This window comes from Sciurus vulgaris, assembly GCF_902686455.1.
Source record: "Sciurus vulgaris genome assembly, chromosome: 2".
NCBI lineage: Eukaryota > Metazoa > Chordata > Mammalia > Rodentia > Sciuridae > Sciurus > Sciurus vulgaris.
Window position 1 is genome coordinate 47,641,941 of NC_136462.1, and position 15,718 is coordinate 47,657,658.

At 35.7% G+C, this 15,718-nt stretch overlaps 1 protein-coding gene across 1 annotated transcript in view; it reads left to right on the forward strand.

Annotated features, from left to right (window-relative positions):
- Positions 1–50: 50 nt before the first annotated feature.
- WDHD1 (WD repeat and HMG-box DNA binding protein 1) overlaps positions 51–15,718 on the forward strand; it is a 66,432-nt gene continuing 50,764 nt past the window's right edge. The window contains exons 1-7 of the mRNA XM_079121646.1: positions 51–373; positions 7,311–7,422; positions 11,108–11,259; positions 11,944–12,055; positions 12,210–12,260; positions 13,527–13,622; positions 15,568–15,660. Coding sequence (XP_078977772.1) covers positions 297–373; positions 7,311–7,422; positions 11,108–11,259; positions 11,944–12,055; positions 12,210–12,260; positions 13,527–13,622; positions 15,568–15,660 — 693 coding nt within the window. The 5' untranslated portion in view covers positions 51–296. The remainder of the gene's footprint in view (positions 374–7,310; positions 7,423–11,107; positions 11,260–11,943; positions 12,056–12,209; positions 12,261–13,526; positions 13,623–15,567; positions 15,661–15,718) is intronic.

Genomic DNA, 15,718 nt, shown 5'->3' on the forward strand with positions numbered 1-15,718 from the left:
GCGCGGGAAGCGGTTATGCGCGGGCACTTGCTCCTCTCTTTGGTTCAGGCTCGGAGGCTCGATCGCCCCAGTGAGTCCTCGCTCATCTCGCCCGCGCCCGCGAAAAAAGCGTGTCCCCTTGCCGGTTTGTTGTATGACAGATCCTCTGCTGTTCCCGCTGGCGTCGCTCGGGTTGGGGAATCGGAACTGCAGAGGGCGTGTCCAGGAGGAAACTAACCTCTCTCTTCTCCCACCTCCCCGCTGATCCTCTCCTTGAAAATAGACATCTTTTATAAGACATTTTCGGGTAGAGGAAGATGCCTGCTATACAGAAGCCGATGAGATATGGACATACAGAAGGACACACGGACGTCTGTTTTGATGAGTCTGGGAGGTAAGCTTCTTTGAGAAAAAGAATTAGAGAAAAGTTAAAATCTTGTTTCCAAAGGAGTTAGAAAGATGCGAGCCCCTATTTTCCCGCCCATATTTTCATTTTCTCAGCATCTCACATTAATTTTGTCAGATCACTTGATGTTGCCAGCTTGCCAAATTCAGTAGTCCGTTCTTCTTTTTGGTATGACATCTTCCATTGTCTTTAGTGATGCTATCCCTTTTTACTTTTTTTTTTTTTTTTTTTTTTTTTTTAAGCTTTCTGATTTATTTGTTTATCCTGGCGATTGGACCCAGGGGCTTTACCACTGAGCCACATCCCCAATCCTTTTCATATTTTATTTTGAGACAGGTTCTCGCCAAGTTGCTGAGGCTGGCTTTGAATTTGCGATCCTCCTGCCTCAGCCTTGCCAGTCACTGGGATTGCCGGCAAGCGCCACTGGCTTATTATTATTTTTTAAAGCTGATTTTCCTCTTTTTGATTCCTAAGGGGTGATAATATCCTAGGGATAGTCTGGTCTCCTTTTGTTTTTCTGAATCCCATTCCTGTGCTGTACTGTCCAATCATGTGGCTTCTTCCACTTCTATCTTGATTGATTCATTGAAAAAATATTTGTATGTTTGCTCTGCAGGGCACTAGAGATACAACTGCAAACAAGGCACGATCTTTCCCTTTATTGATCAGAAGGTCTTTCTGTTTATATGGGCATTGAGCTTAAATTAATCTCAGAAATAAACATAGAAATACATTTAGAAACACTATGTATGTGCAGTGAGAAACTGATCTAGTTTGAGGAGGCAGGAAAGACTTTTGAGGAAATGTTTGTTGAGATGAAATCTGAAAATGAATATACTTTAGGAAATAGGGATGAGGGTGGCAGTGATGTTGACATTATAAGCAGAGGGAACACTGTTCAAAGAGGCCCCAGTGAAGCAAGGGACTTGGCACGCTTAAGAACTGAAAGAAAGCTAGTGATGCTAAAATGCCCAGGGAGGTAGAGATTGATGAGAGATTAATATGTGAAGGTAGGCAGGGAGCATCCTATGTAAAGTCTTTTGTCTTTATAAAGGAATCTTGTTTTTATCCTTGTTTTCTTCTTGTTTTGATTTTATTAAGGAATCCTAATACATCTACCAGTGGAAAGGTATTCAAGATTTGAAGCAGAGAGGAGTTGTGAGCAGTCTCTTGTTTTTGAGAAGATTCATGGAGCGTGTAGAGACTTAGCTGTTTATATTAATTTAAGTTGAACATGATGGAAACTTGGACTAAAGTGGACATGGTGTGGAGAAAAGAAGTTATTCAGGAAATATTTGAAATGTGAAGTCAACAGGATGGTTCAGATATTAAGGATGGAGAGAGAGGAGTTAAGAATTACACGTTACTGTTGAGGAAATGATACTGCCTTTTGTAGTTACTGGAACTACTTGACAACTGAAGAGGAGTATATTTCAGAGGGAGAACACAAGGTGGAAATTATGTTTGCAGTTATACGTGGTTAGTGTAGTGTGTCTTTGAGATATTCAACTAGAGATGTAAACAGTTTGATAAACTGGTCTCAAGCTCATAGAATAATATGAAGTAGAGATAGAAATATATATATCTTTAGCTCTTGCCTCCCTGAGTTCACGATTTAAGTCCTGGCTGGGAATTCACTTGGTAGTTGTCAGTATATAGATAGTATTTAATGCTGTTAACTTGGATGAAATCACCAAGAGAGGGAGTGAATGTAGTTGAGGAAGGAGGTTCAAGGGTTAAGTACTGGATCACTCCAAAATATTTAGAGATCAAGGCCGGGCACTGTGGCACACACCAAAGGCTTGGGAGGCTGAGACAGGAGCATTACAAATTCAAAGCCAGCCTCAGCAACAGCAAGGTACTAAGCAACTCAGTGAAACCCTGTCTCTAAATAAATTGCAAAACAGGATGGGGATATGACTCACTGGTTGAGTGCCCCTAAGTTCAATCCCTGGTACCACAAAAAATAAAATAAAATAAAATCAATTAGAGATCAAGTTAGAAAAGGATTTAACTAAGGAGACAAACCAGGGGAATCTAGAAAAATAGAGAACCACGAGAAGAGAAGGTTATTTGAAAGCCAAATGAAGTGTGTGGTTTAAGGAGAAGGAAATAAACTCTATCTAGTGCTCCTGGTAAGTCAAATTGAAGATTAGAGAATCTACCCTTAGATTTAGCATTGTGGGGCCATTGATGATCTTGAGCAAGTTTATGGAGTGGTAAGATTGAAAACCTTATTGGAGTGGATTTAAGAGAATGGAAGGGAGCCAGGAGCAGTGGCCTTGCCTGTAGTCCCACCTACTTGAGAGACTGAGGCAGGACGATCACTTGAGCCCAGGAGTTCCAGGTCAGCCTAGGGAAGTAACATAGACATAGACCCTGTCTCTAAACAAAACAAAAACAACATAAAATGAAGGGGAGGAACTAGAGTTAGTGAAGATGACATTCTCAGCAAATGAAGATAGTTGTAGTCAGGAAAGTTTGTTTTTTTGTTTGTTTGTTTGTTTGTTTGTTTTAAAGCAAGAGAGAATACAGCGTATATATGAATGGATATGATCCAATAGAAAGTGAGAAGTTTATGTTTTGGTAGAAGGAGGAATGACTGAAGTGATGTTCTTGACTAGGTGAGAAAGATTAGAATCTATTTTATAAGAGGGAGAGGTTGGCCAGAGAGGAGGGAAGGTGCACCTGGAAGAAACCCCGTGATGTGGACACTTAGAGTAGATTGCTTCTGTTCTCTGGTGGAATTGGAAGATAAGTCATTAGTTGAGACTGGGTGAAGAGTTTGAAAGAAGAGGAGTTATTTGTGATATGGATGGTTAGAAGAGAGGGAAAGTCTGATGGACTAGCGTGATATAGCTGGATTCAGGGGTGCCATTAATAGTCTACCTCAGGTAGTAATGAATTTAAAGGAGACTCGATAACCTGGTTGTATATATTTCTCCAACTATATGTAGCTCTGTGAATGCAAACTTAATAACAGGAAGAGAGGTGGATTTAACCGGAGTTGGAGTTTTGCCAAGTTAAGTATGAAAAAATGATAGAAAGCCATGGAATATGGGGTTGATGCAGAGAGAGGACTGATGTTAATGACAGACTATGAAATCTAAGCCAGATTTGGAGGGACTTGAGAATTTGAAAGGAGTGAGACACAGTGAAAAGATACTGTCAGTGGATCATAGATCCTAATAGAATAAAAAAAAAGTTGAAGTTAGAATGCTCATGGTTTAAGATAAAAAGACGAGTGATTAGGATGGTCGAAGTTGAGATTATGAAGCTATTGCAGTATTAGTAGAGACAAAATCTAGGTTATTACCATGGGAGACTGAGGTGAAGGACAAGATCATTAAGGGAGAGGCATATCATAAGGTTTCATTGACATGGTTATTAAAAATGCCAAGAATTATGATAGGAATGGTGTTGGGGAAAGAATAACAATAAGCCAAGGGCTAAACTCTTTATTAAACATGAGGAATTTCTCTTCAGGAATATGTAGATGGCAGAATTGCAAACTTTTTTTTGTTTTCTTTTTTAAGAGAAAGTGGAGTGTGGCCATAGAATAAAACTAAAAATGAAGTGTAAGAAATGTTCATGGGGTTGGGATTGTGGCTCAGTGGTAGAGCACTTGCCTAGCACATGTGAGACACTGGGTTCGATCCTCAGCACCACATAAAAATAAATAAATAAAATAAAGGTTGTTGTGTCCGTCTACAACTAAGAATATTTTTTAAAAAAGGAATATTCACCTCCAGTGCCGGAGAGGTATAGAAAAGAAATCAGCTCCACTTGAGAGAGTGGTGACCAGAGAAATAATAAAAAAAAAAAAAGGATGATATAGAGATTTGCTTATGCCTGACCATGAATCTCATGAAGCATAGTGGAAGGGTTAGAGAGGAGTAGTCAGATTGTTCTGTGAAGTTGAAGAGGCCATTGCCTGGAATTATTGACTCCTTATAGTTAATTCCTCAGCAACTTAACAAGACTCTGAGAAACTTAGGGAGACCCTGTCTCAAAAACAAAAAGCAAAACAAAACAAAAAAGCATTAGAGATGTAGCTCAGTGGTAAAAGCACCCCAGGGTTCAATTCCCAGTTTAAAAAAGAAAAAAATTCATTGAGTTAGCCACCTCCCAATTGCTCAGCACCATATATAGACTATTTCCATCACTTTATAAAGTTCTCTTGAACAGTATTGAGTTCTTATGAAGAGTCATGCTTGACAAGATGCTTGACCTTCTGCAACTGTAGAAGCAGTTTTCAGGAGGTCTGTGGGTATGTGTTTGGTGTACTGGGAACTGAACCCAGATGTTCTCTAGTTACATCCTCAGCCCTTTTAATTTTTATTTTGAGGCAAAATCTCACCAAATTGCCTAAGCTGTCCTTGAACTTGGAATTCTCCTGCCTTAGCCTCCTGAGTAACCAGGATTACAGGTGTATACCACTGTACCCAGCTTCAAGCAGTCTTCTTAAGATGACTTTTGACTTTTCAAGTAGAACTGTTGCACGGAACAGCTTCAGAAATTTGTTTTCTGATTTTCCTGTGATTGGCATTATCATATAAATGTCAAGTACATTTTGTTCAATTTGTATATTCATTATCATTTTTTTCTGAAAAGCAGTTTAGTGTTTAATTTTTTTTTTTTTTTTTAATAATGAGACATGGTTTTGCTCTATTTATGTTGCTCTATTGTCCTTTAACTTTGGGCTCAAGGGATCTTCCTACCTCAGCCTCCTGAATAGCTGAGACTATAGGCATATGCCACTATGTTCAGCCAATATTTACCTTTGTTGATTAAACATGTACTTGGTGTATCTTTTAAGCTCATTGTTACTGAAAGCGTTATGGGGTTTCGTTTTGAAAAGCTGGAAAAGCATAGTCAAACTATGAATATGTAGTTGGTTATTCATTGTACTAAGTGACAAAATCACTGTAGGAAGAATGTTCAGATTATTCTAAAAGCTCTTCACAGAACTGCTTATCTCTATTCCTGCCTGTATTTCTCATTAACTCCACTATATTTCACTATAATTTCCTCCTGGACCACCTAGTTCCTGCAACTTTTTACATTTCCTTGCTGCACCTACTTATAGACCAAGTAGTCTATTGAAATACATGAAATACTTCTCCCGTCACCCCGAGACTGAAAGAGTTCCTAGGGGTTTATGTCTGAATTTATTTTGATTTCTTTTAAATTTCTTTTTATTTTTTTATATGGAATGCCTCACATGTTGTCTTTCAAGAGCTAGGGACATAGCTCAGTGGTAGAGCACTTGCCCAACATGTGCAAAGCCCTGGGTTCAGTCCCCAATACTGCCCAAAAAAAAAACATGTTGTCCTTGAAGGGATTTGTTAGTTTACATTGAATCAAGAAAGAGTTGGGAAAAAGGAGACAAATTATTACTAGTCATTTTTTGAGATTAAACGTGTTAAAATGAGAACTCTGTTCATTGTATGTGTGTTACACTTGAAAAAGACCATGGCAGAAGCTAGATGTACAAAGAAGAGGTCTTATAAACCCACCCCAGTCAATTCTGATGCAACTAATATTAATATACGTCAAAGTGAAAAAACCAGGACAATACCAAGCCAACTAAATGTATAAACCAGGAGTATCCTGGGCAAACTGACACTGGTGACCCTCCTCATTCCTGCAGAGGTAGTTCAAGATCCTTAATCTCATATTAAGCTTTTCCTTAAATAGGATGACCCCGTCTTCATTTTCCTTCTCATCTCTTGGATTGTCTACTTCAGATGTACTCCTTGTGCTTTATTAACTTTATTTCATGTGTTTGGAGCTGCCCTTGTCGTCACTTTCAGCATACCTAATCCTACTTCTACTCATCCTCCTTTTTAATTATTATTATTATTATTATTTGGTACTGGATTGAACACAGGGATGCTTAACCACTGAGCCACGTCTGGGCCCTTTTTATATTTTATTTAGACAGGTTCTCACTAAATTGCTTGGAGCCTCACCAAGTTGCTGAGGCTGGCTTTGAACTCAACGATCCTCTTGCTTCAGCCTCCTGAGCTGCCAGGATTACAGTCATGTGCCACCATGCCCAGTCTACTTGTCCTTTTGACTTCCCAGTATAATGACCACTTCTCTCTCTTGCTCTGTCTCTGTCCCTCCAGGAAGAAGAACACAAAAAATTCATTACTTGCCTAAATCATGGGAGTATTATACTCCTAAACACCATTTTTCTTATGAACCTGTCTGATTTCATGTAGGAATTAATCTTACCTTCTGAATATTCAAAGTTCTTTATGTGGCTTCTTTTTTGCCATATGTTAATTTTATTTTTAATCAAGATTATATATATTTTAATTTTGTCTACTTTTTGTATGTGCCCAGATAGGACATATATTGGATGAATAAAAGCACTGGGAAGATTAGAGGTTTAAAATGACTTAGGAGACAGGGGTGTACTTCAGCAGTATAGTGCTTGCCTAGCGTGTGCAGAAAACCTGAATTCCATCCCCAGCACTGCAAAAACAAACAAAAAACCCAAAAAGTAACACATACAGGTAGCCAGTGGAATAATCACCTTTGAGTAACCAAACTCATGTATTAATCCATTTATTTATTCAGCAAATATTTATTAAAGTTTCTTTGTGTCATAGACTGATGGGCTGGGGATACAATGGTGAGCAAAATAAAGATGGTCCCTGTTGTTGCAAAGATTACACACTCATCTTTTTTACATTATTGCAAAAGGAATAATTTATGCCAAGGAAAAACTCTGGAGAATATTAAACTCACCTTCATTTTATAGAATGGGAAGTTATCAGTCTTTATTATTAAGGTTTGTATAAAATGAGAAAACATATTCGCTAATATCTTGATTTCATTTAAATTACATACAAAGGTAGCATTCATATATGCCTGAAACTGGGTGACTTTTTACTATGTGTTTCCTTCACAGTTGTATTGTGACTTGTGGAAGTGATGGCGATGTGAGAATTTGGGAAGACTTGGATGATGACGATCCTAAGTCTATTAATGTTGGAGAAAAGGCATATTCATGTGCTTTGAAGGTAGTAAACAATTCCATCAACTGATCTGAATGATACTGGCATATAATAGTTTCTGCATGAGTGAAAACCTTTTTTATAGCAATTTTGAATATAGATGAACCTTTTTGTTTTTTTCCTCTTACGAAGTAATGTTTAAAAATGTATAATGCCACATGTTGCCCCAAAATTTTAAAGGTAAAATAGGAATGGTTTATTGAAGGTAATTAATGGGTATTAATGTTGAACAAATTAAAATATTTGCAAGAAAATTATGCTTTTAAGAAAGGTTGAAGTGTTCCCTTTTATTATCTGAGAATAAAATACCTTAATGGTATTTTTAGCTTACTGCTGTGATTTGCTTGTCCCTCAAAAAGATTGTGTTGCACACTTACTCCCCAGCACAACAGTAGTGGGTGGTGGAGTCTAATGAAGATGATTAGGCCACAAGGACCTCAGGAATTGTTTAATGCCTTTACTGCGGAGTGAGTTGGTTGTTGCAGAACAGAGTTCTTATAAAAGGGCAGGTTGGATTCTCTTACTTGCTCTCCCTTTGCTCTTCTGTCGTGGGATTACACATCAAGTAGGCCCTCACTGGATGGGAATCACTTTTTGTTCCTCCATATTTCATATTGGTGCATTATAGTCATACATAATGATAGGAGTTGTTACGTTCTCATACATGCACACAATATGACTATAATTTGACTAGAAGTGAATCTCTTGATCTTGGACTTCTCAGTTTCCAGAATTATGAGCCATTAAATTTCTGTTCATTATAAATTACCCAGTCTCTGATAATGTTATAGCAGTACAAAATGGATTCAGATACTCACTAACTCAGATAACTTAAGGAGTTATTCAAGAAAACAGTAGTGTTTCACTAACTTTGTATACATGCACATATTTCATGTGTTTCCAATGTTTGTGGGAGACAAGAGAACGTGATATAGATTACTAAAAGAATTAAGACATGTTTTCAGAAGAACTTTGGGAAATTAGGAATCTAAAAGTGACTAAGATTTTTATTGTGATGAATTTGAATTTGGACGTTTTGTGTTTGCTTAAAAGAAAAATATCTTTCCATAGGACTCATATTTTTTCCAAACTCAGTCTTATTAAAGTAGAGAATGGGGCTGTGGCTGTAGCTATAAATAAAACAAAAGTATTGTGTCCATCTATAACTAAAAAAACATTAAAAAAAAAGTAGAGGAGATGGTCTTTATGTATTTTATATATTCTTTTTAATAGGTCATATATAGTAGAAAATACATATACAAAAGAAAAAACATAACCAATGTACATTAAATATGAACTCTCACTAATAAGCAAAGAAGTGCAAATTACACAGTTTTTTTTGTTTGTTTGTTTTTTTCCTGTAAGATTGGCAAGGAAGTGGGCATGGTGGTACTTGCCTGTAATATCAGCAGTTTGGGAGACTGGGGCAGCAATATCACAAGTTCAAAGCCAGCCTCAGAAACTTAGTGAAGCCCTAAGCAACTCAGTGAGACCTGTCTCAAAATAAAAAAGCTTAAACAAAAAAGGACTGGGGATGTGGCTTAGTGATTAAGTCCCTCTGGGTTAATTCCTGGTGCAAAAAAAAGAATTGGTAAGGATAAAAATCCCCAGTAATAGTGATGGCTTAGAGAAGTATGAATATATTTAGCTTCCGGAAGTATAAATAAGAAACTTTAATTGTTTTTAATTTTTTTTGCAGTCCTTTAAAGGTGATAGAACCCAGATGCTTTACCCCTGAGCTTGTCCTTCCCATACCCTCTTTCTGTCCCCAAACAGGGTTCCATTAAGTTGCTGAAAGTCTGGCATTGAATTTGGGATAATGCTGCCTCAGCATCCTGAGTCACTGGGATTACAGGCATGTACCATCAGGACTGGCTAAAAAAGACTTTTTGTTTTTGTTACTGGAGATTGAACTCAAGGATGCTTAACCAGTTAGCCTCATCCCCAGCTAGTTTGTTTAATGCTGGGGATAGAGACAGGGTCTTGCTGAGTTGCTGACTCTGGCTTTGAACTCACAATCCTCCTTCCTCAGCCTCTGAAGCTACTGGGATTACAGGTTTATTTTGTATTTTGAGACAGGGCCTAACCAAGTTACTCAGAGTCTGGGTAGGTTGCTAAGCCTGGCTTTGAATTTGCAATCCTCCTGCCTTAACTTCCCTAGGTACTAGGATTACAAGCATGAACCACCATTCCAGCAATAAGATACTTCTTAAGAAAAGAAATTGATACTATGTATCAAAATTAGAATATGCATAGTCTGTTCTGACTAGTTTTCTAGGAAAATACACACTTTCTAGTTTATGTGGACAAGGATTAGTAAAAACACTTGCTGTTTTTGAAATAGCAAATTTCAAAATAGCAAAAGTTAGAAAAAACTGATACTTCCATCAATCAAGAAGTTAGTTAATAAATTTGATAAAGCCATACAATGGAATACAGTACAAACACTAAAAAAAAGAAAAAAGAAAAAATATAGTTTCTTGTACCCTCAACTGAAAAGTTGCAGAACACTATAGTGTAGTGTTATATTTGCTAAAATTACATCTCTGTATATAAATGTATATATTATTATCATTCTTGTATTTGCATAGGTACAGATAAATACTAAAAAGACAACACCAGAATGTTAGTGGTGATTACTTTAAAAGAGTAGGGAAACTCCAAATGGTATGCCTTTGCGCCATGTACAAACAGAGAGGCAACATGTATCCCATTTGTTTACAATAAAAAAAAAAAAAAAAAAAAAAAGAGTAGGGAAACTCATTCTCTCCTCATGTAACTTTCATATTTTTTTCTTCCATAGTAAGCATGTATTGCTTTTGTGTATGAAAAAAACTGTAAGAAAGAAAAAAGTAAGAGCTTTTGTATCGTTGTAGTGCTGTTGTAACAAATTCCACAAACTTGCTGTCTTAAAACACTAGGACATTATTGTCCAATAGTTCAGGAGGCAAAATGACTGAAATCCAGGTGTCATCTCAGTAGGTTTGGTTCTTCCCAGGCTCAAAGGGAGTATCCATTCCATGCCTGTCATCTGTGCTGGGAAGATTGTAACAGTCCTCAGTGTTCTCTGACTTGTGGACACATCATTCTAATCTCTGCCATGGATTCAGCATTTAGATTTTATCCCACTCCAAAAAGACACAATCATTTCATTGTGGAAACATAGGGCAGCTCTACACTGGCCATTGTGGCTGTGTCTTCTGGTGGCCTCTTTCCTCATTGAAATTGTGTCTTCTCTGAAAAGCTCTCTTGAGTCTCCTTCATTTTTATGTCATTTGGAGTGAAGGGAGGGGAGGGGAGAGGGGTGTAGGAAGGTTAGGAGAATGAATCAGACATTATTACTCTATGTATATATATAACTATACAACCGGTGGGATTCTACATCATATACAACCAGCAGAATGAGAAATTATACTCCATTTCTATAATGGTGCATCAAAGTGCATTCTACTGTTATGTATAACTAATTAGAACAAATAAAAAAAATTTAAAATACTATTGAAGTGTTTTCTTACAGAATAAAGGAACTACTAACATACATTTCAGGAAAGTTAAGCATTGGTAATTTTTCCCTTGATGGGAACTATAATTATTAAATTCTTTATCTTTCACAGACTTTTTATCTATGGAGACACTCCCAGTTGATTTGAATTTGTTATGCCAGTGTTTCTTACCTTTTTTTTTCTTTTAGAATGGAAAATTGGTCACTGCAGTTTCTAATAATACAGTTCAAGTTCACACATTTCCTGAAGGAGTTCCAGATGGTATATTGACTCGTTTCACTACAAATGCAAATCATGTGGTGTTTAATGAGGATGGTACTAAAATTGCTGCTGGATCAAGGTAAGACTCTTTGACATAAGAGAAAGGAAATAATGTTAGAAGAAGAGCCTCATTTATTTGTTTTTGGCTAATATTTCCAGGACTCTGTTAGCTTATTGTTTTTATTGTTATTTTACTTTTATATGCAAATCTTCTACTTAGTGGAGGTTTTTGAAGACAAACTTGTACTATTTTGTGAAGTGAAGTCTACTGTTTTGCAGAAGACCTATTCAGTAAATGGTGCAAAAGACTGGAGAAAGGAGATAATTTGAAACAAAATTTAAAAGCTATTTTGGGTATAACTTGAACTGTGCAACCAGGAGTTTTGTAGATTCTCTTTTTTGAGGCTTACTTGTCATGGGGAAAAAATGTAATTGGTGAAATTGCGAGATTTAGTAAAGGTATAGTACTTCCTAAAATACATGTGGCTGTAATTAGCAAATAATGAAAACTTACATATAATGTAACTAAAGAAGCCATTTAGGAAGTGTTTGTATTTTAACAAAATGGGAAATCTTGACTTGTGTTTTTAGCATCTTTGTGGAACAAAAATAAAAAGTAAATTATGTTTGGCTGTCAAATTTTACAAGTTGCAATATAGAAATCATAGCATTCACTCTTGTGATTTTGAAATATTTGAGTCATAGCTTTTAGGAGAGGGTTTGTATTGGCTTTTGTTCATGTGCATTATTCTATTGTGTATAGTGATTTTCTCATCAAAATTGTGGATGTGATGGATAGCAGCCAACAGAAGACATTTCGAGGACATGATGCCCCTGTTTTAAGTCTTTCTTATGACCCTAAGGGTGTCTTCCTGGTAATTATTTTTCTCTTCTTTTGTGGTTTTATTGAATATGTTTAAAAATGTCTCCTGGTTGGCAAAAAAGTCATTTTTGAGTAAATCAATTGAACCAGTTTTCATGTAGTGTTATGGCTATAACTATAGAGAAATCCATTGTTTATCCTTGCAGGCATCGGCTAGTTGTGATGGATCTGTCAGAGTTTGGCAAATTTCAGATCAGGTAAACCTGTCAATTTGAATTTAAAACTTTTTGCCCATTTCTATCATGTGGGTATTACATATTGTATTGTTGGGCCAAATTAGTAGTTATTTTTCCTTATTATTTGTCCCATTCCCATCCCCGCAATGCTGGGGATTGAATCCAGGGGTGCTGTACCACTGAGCTATAGCCCCAGCCCTTTTTACTTTTTATTTTGAGACAGGGTCTCACTAAGTTGCTGAGGCCTCAAACTTGTGGTCTTGCCTCAGCCTCTCACGTAGCTGGATTAGAGGTGTGCACCACCACAGCCAGCTGTAGTTGTTTCTTTAAATAGCTGTAAGTATTGTTTTTGTGATCATATTTCAGAATAGGACTGGAGTTGTGGCTCAATGGTAGAGCGTTTGCCTGGCATGTGTGAGGCCCTGGGTTCAATACTCAGCACCACATATAAGTAAATTAAATAAAAGATCCATTGACAACTAGTAAAAATTTTTTAAAAATTTTAGACTAATTATTGCAAAATAAATTTATATGTTAAAAATTTTTTGCTTTTGTTCTCAATCACAAGGGGAATTAGTTTATATTTCACTTTAAAACTATAAATCAAAAGGTGATTCAATCTTCATATATTTATAGATAACTACCATGTGTTAGGCCTTGTATTAGATGTTGGGGAAACAAAAATAAATGATGCATAGACTATGCTTGATTTGAAGAGTCACATATACAACTTGTTCCAACTTAGCCTGATAAAGGTTTTAAAGGCCTTATGAAAAAATGCTTTCCAAATTGGCAGAAGGAACAGTTAAGTTTTCCTGAAATAATCAGAGCAGACTTGACATTCCTAGAAATAACAAATGATGAATGGGAAAAATATCCCCAACAGCTCTGCCTTAGTAGCCACAGATTCTTCCCCTCATTCTTGAACTATGTAGGTCTGACTTTGACACCTTAATATTTTACGGTAGACGTTTCAAATTTTATTTGTTTTTGTAGACACATTATGATTTTAACATATTGAGAGTTTGTGTGTGTTTATTCATTGAGTATGTTGTTTATTAGACATAGAAAATACTCCTATTTAAAATTTATATTCTTTATACCTCCAAGAAACTTTAAACAATATGGGTTAATGAGGCATTGTAATTGAATTAAAGTTCATTAAGTTGCTTTTTTTTTTTAAATACATATCAATTTGAAGAAACCACTTATTAATTGTACTCAGTTCTGTGTATATTTTGGGGGAATTTTCATAAAGGGAAATAAATTTTCTTTTTCAAAAATCAGACATGTGCTATTAGTTGGCCATTGCTACAAAAATGCAACGATATGATAAATGCAAAATCCATCTGCAGACTTGCTTGGCAGCCAAGAAGTGGGAAGGTAAATTACTCTTATTTTTCAAAATTATTTCTTTTGATCCTTGTCAACTTTCAATGTAACAATAACTTTAAATTTCAACTGTTTCATTTAGGTTATAAATTTTAGAGCCCTATACCAAAAAATATTGTAATACTTTACAAAACATTTAAACTTTTTAGAGATTGTTTTTGAAGTATATGTTTTCCTAAATTCATTGTCTATTTTTCTTTACATTCTTGTTTTATGGAGCAACTATAGAAATAGTTTTGTTAGGTCCTCTCTCATTGCTTGTATTCAATGTTTTAAGGTACTAACTGACACAAACCACAGAATGTTAGGAGAAGTTTGCAAGAAAGAAAGACAGTCTTTGTTATTTGAAAATGAGATGCTTGTGTATGAGGAAATTCCCAGAAAAATCTACTGAGGGTGCAAACGTTTTCAAATAATGAGATTCAGGGGTCAGGGACTGTTCAGTGGTAGAGCACTTGCCTGGTGTGTTCAAGGAGCCCTGAGTTCAGTCCTCAGCCCTGGTGAGAAAAAAAGGAAGAGGGAGAAGAAAGAAAATTCAGTAAGGTAACTGGAAGCAGAATTAATATAAAGATCAATAACTGTCTTTCGTACAAACAGTAGCTTCTTAGAAAACTGTTTACTTAGTGAAAGTAAACAGCTCTTTTACTGTTAAACCAAAAATGATAAAGTTGCTGGGGTAAAAATACCATGAAATGTGAAAGATGTACATAAAGAAAACTTCAACATGTTTCTAAGAGGAGTTAAAGCAGAATTGGATAAATAGAAAACAAATCCTATTCTTAGGAGGGAAGTTTCAGTATACATAAAGATGTTAGTTCCTCCCTAAATTAATACATAGTTTTGATAGCACTCAAGTATAAAATATCAGTCAGATGTTTGGCAGGACAGAACAGCTGATTTTCAAGTCCATGTGGAAACTAAATCATTGAAAAGTGATGTAAACCATCTAAACCAATCAAATATTAGAACATATTAAGCTATGAGAATTAGAAGTTTACTATTTACTCATGAGTAAACATATCTATTAAACAGAAGTAGACAAAAGTATATATGAAAAAAAAAAAAAAGTATATGTGAGAATTTAGAGTGTAGTAAAGATGGGTGGGGAGGATTGAACCCAGGACCTCAGGTAGTCTAGGCAAGCATTGTACCACTGAGCTATACTCCTAGCCCCATACAGATAGCTTTTAAAGATAAAAATATATGCAACCTTTCATACTACCAGAAATACTAATTAAAACAATGGATTAAATTATTTTTTATTTATCAGAGATGGTCAGAGATGAAAAAATTGATTAGATACAGTGTGGAAGAAGGTTTAGTAGTTTTTATCAGAATAGATGACTTAACAGTGCTACTTGTAGGTATATTATAAGCATGTTCATAATATGCTCTAAAGAGCATATGTAACAGAAATATTGCACCATTGTTATTAGTAATATAAGGTTGGAAATATTCTAAATGTTCATGTACAGGAATTGGTAAGATAAACTGGTAGTTATGAAAGTTAGATTCTAATTGTTAGAATGAGGTATATCTTTATGTCCTCCTATGCAATAATCCTTAAGATACATTAAATAAAATACATCAAACTGTAGAATAGTAGGTATATATATGATGCTACTGTTTACTAACTAAAAAGAGTGGGAGTGTGTGTGTATACTTTTAAATATTTGTACATATACTTAAATATATGTACACATGCATTCTTGTGTAGTCTGTGCTTATTTGCCATTGAGGTATAGAAATAGAATTTAGGGATAGGAGACAGACTTTCAACGTATACCCTTTGTGTTACATTGATTTTACCCCTGGTACTAGGGATTGAACAGATTTGCTCTTACACTTTATAAATTTGTCTGGATGAATTATATGACTTTTTTCTCTTCAAATCGAATTTAATATAAACTTTTGTTTAAATTATCTTTCTTAATAGTTATTGGCAGTTCCTGTGGAAAAATCTGTAAAATTATATAGAAGAGACACTTGGAGTAATCAATTTGATCTTTCAGATAGTTTCATCTCTCAGGTAGGTTTTGTAAGTGACATTCAGTTGGCTACAGGGTGTTTTTAATGTGTACATCACT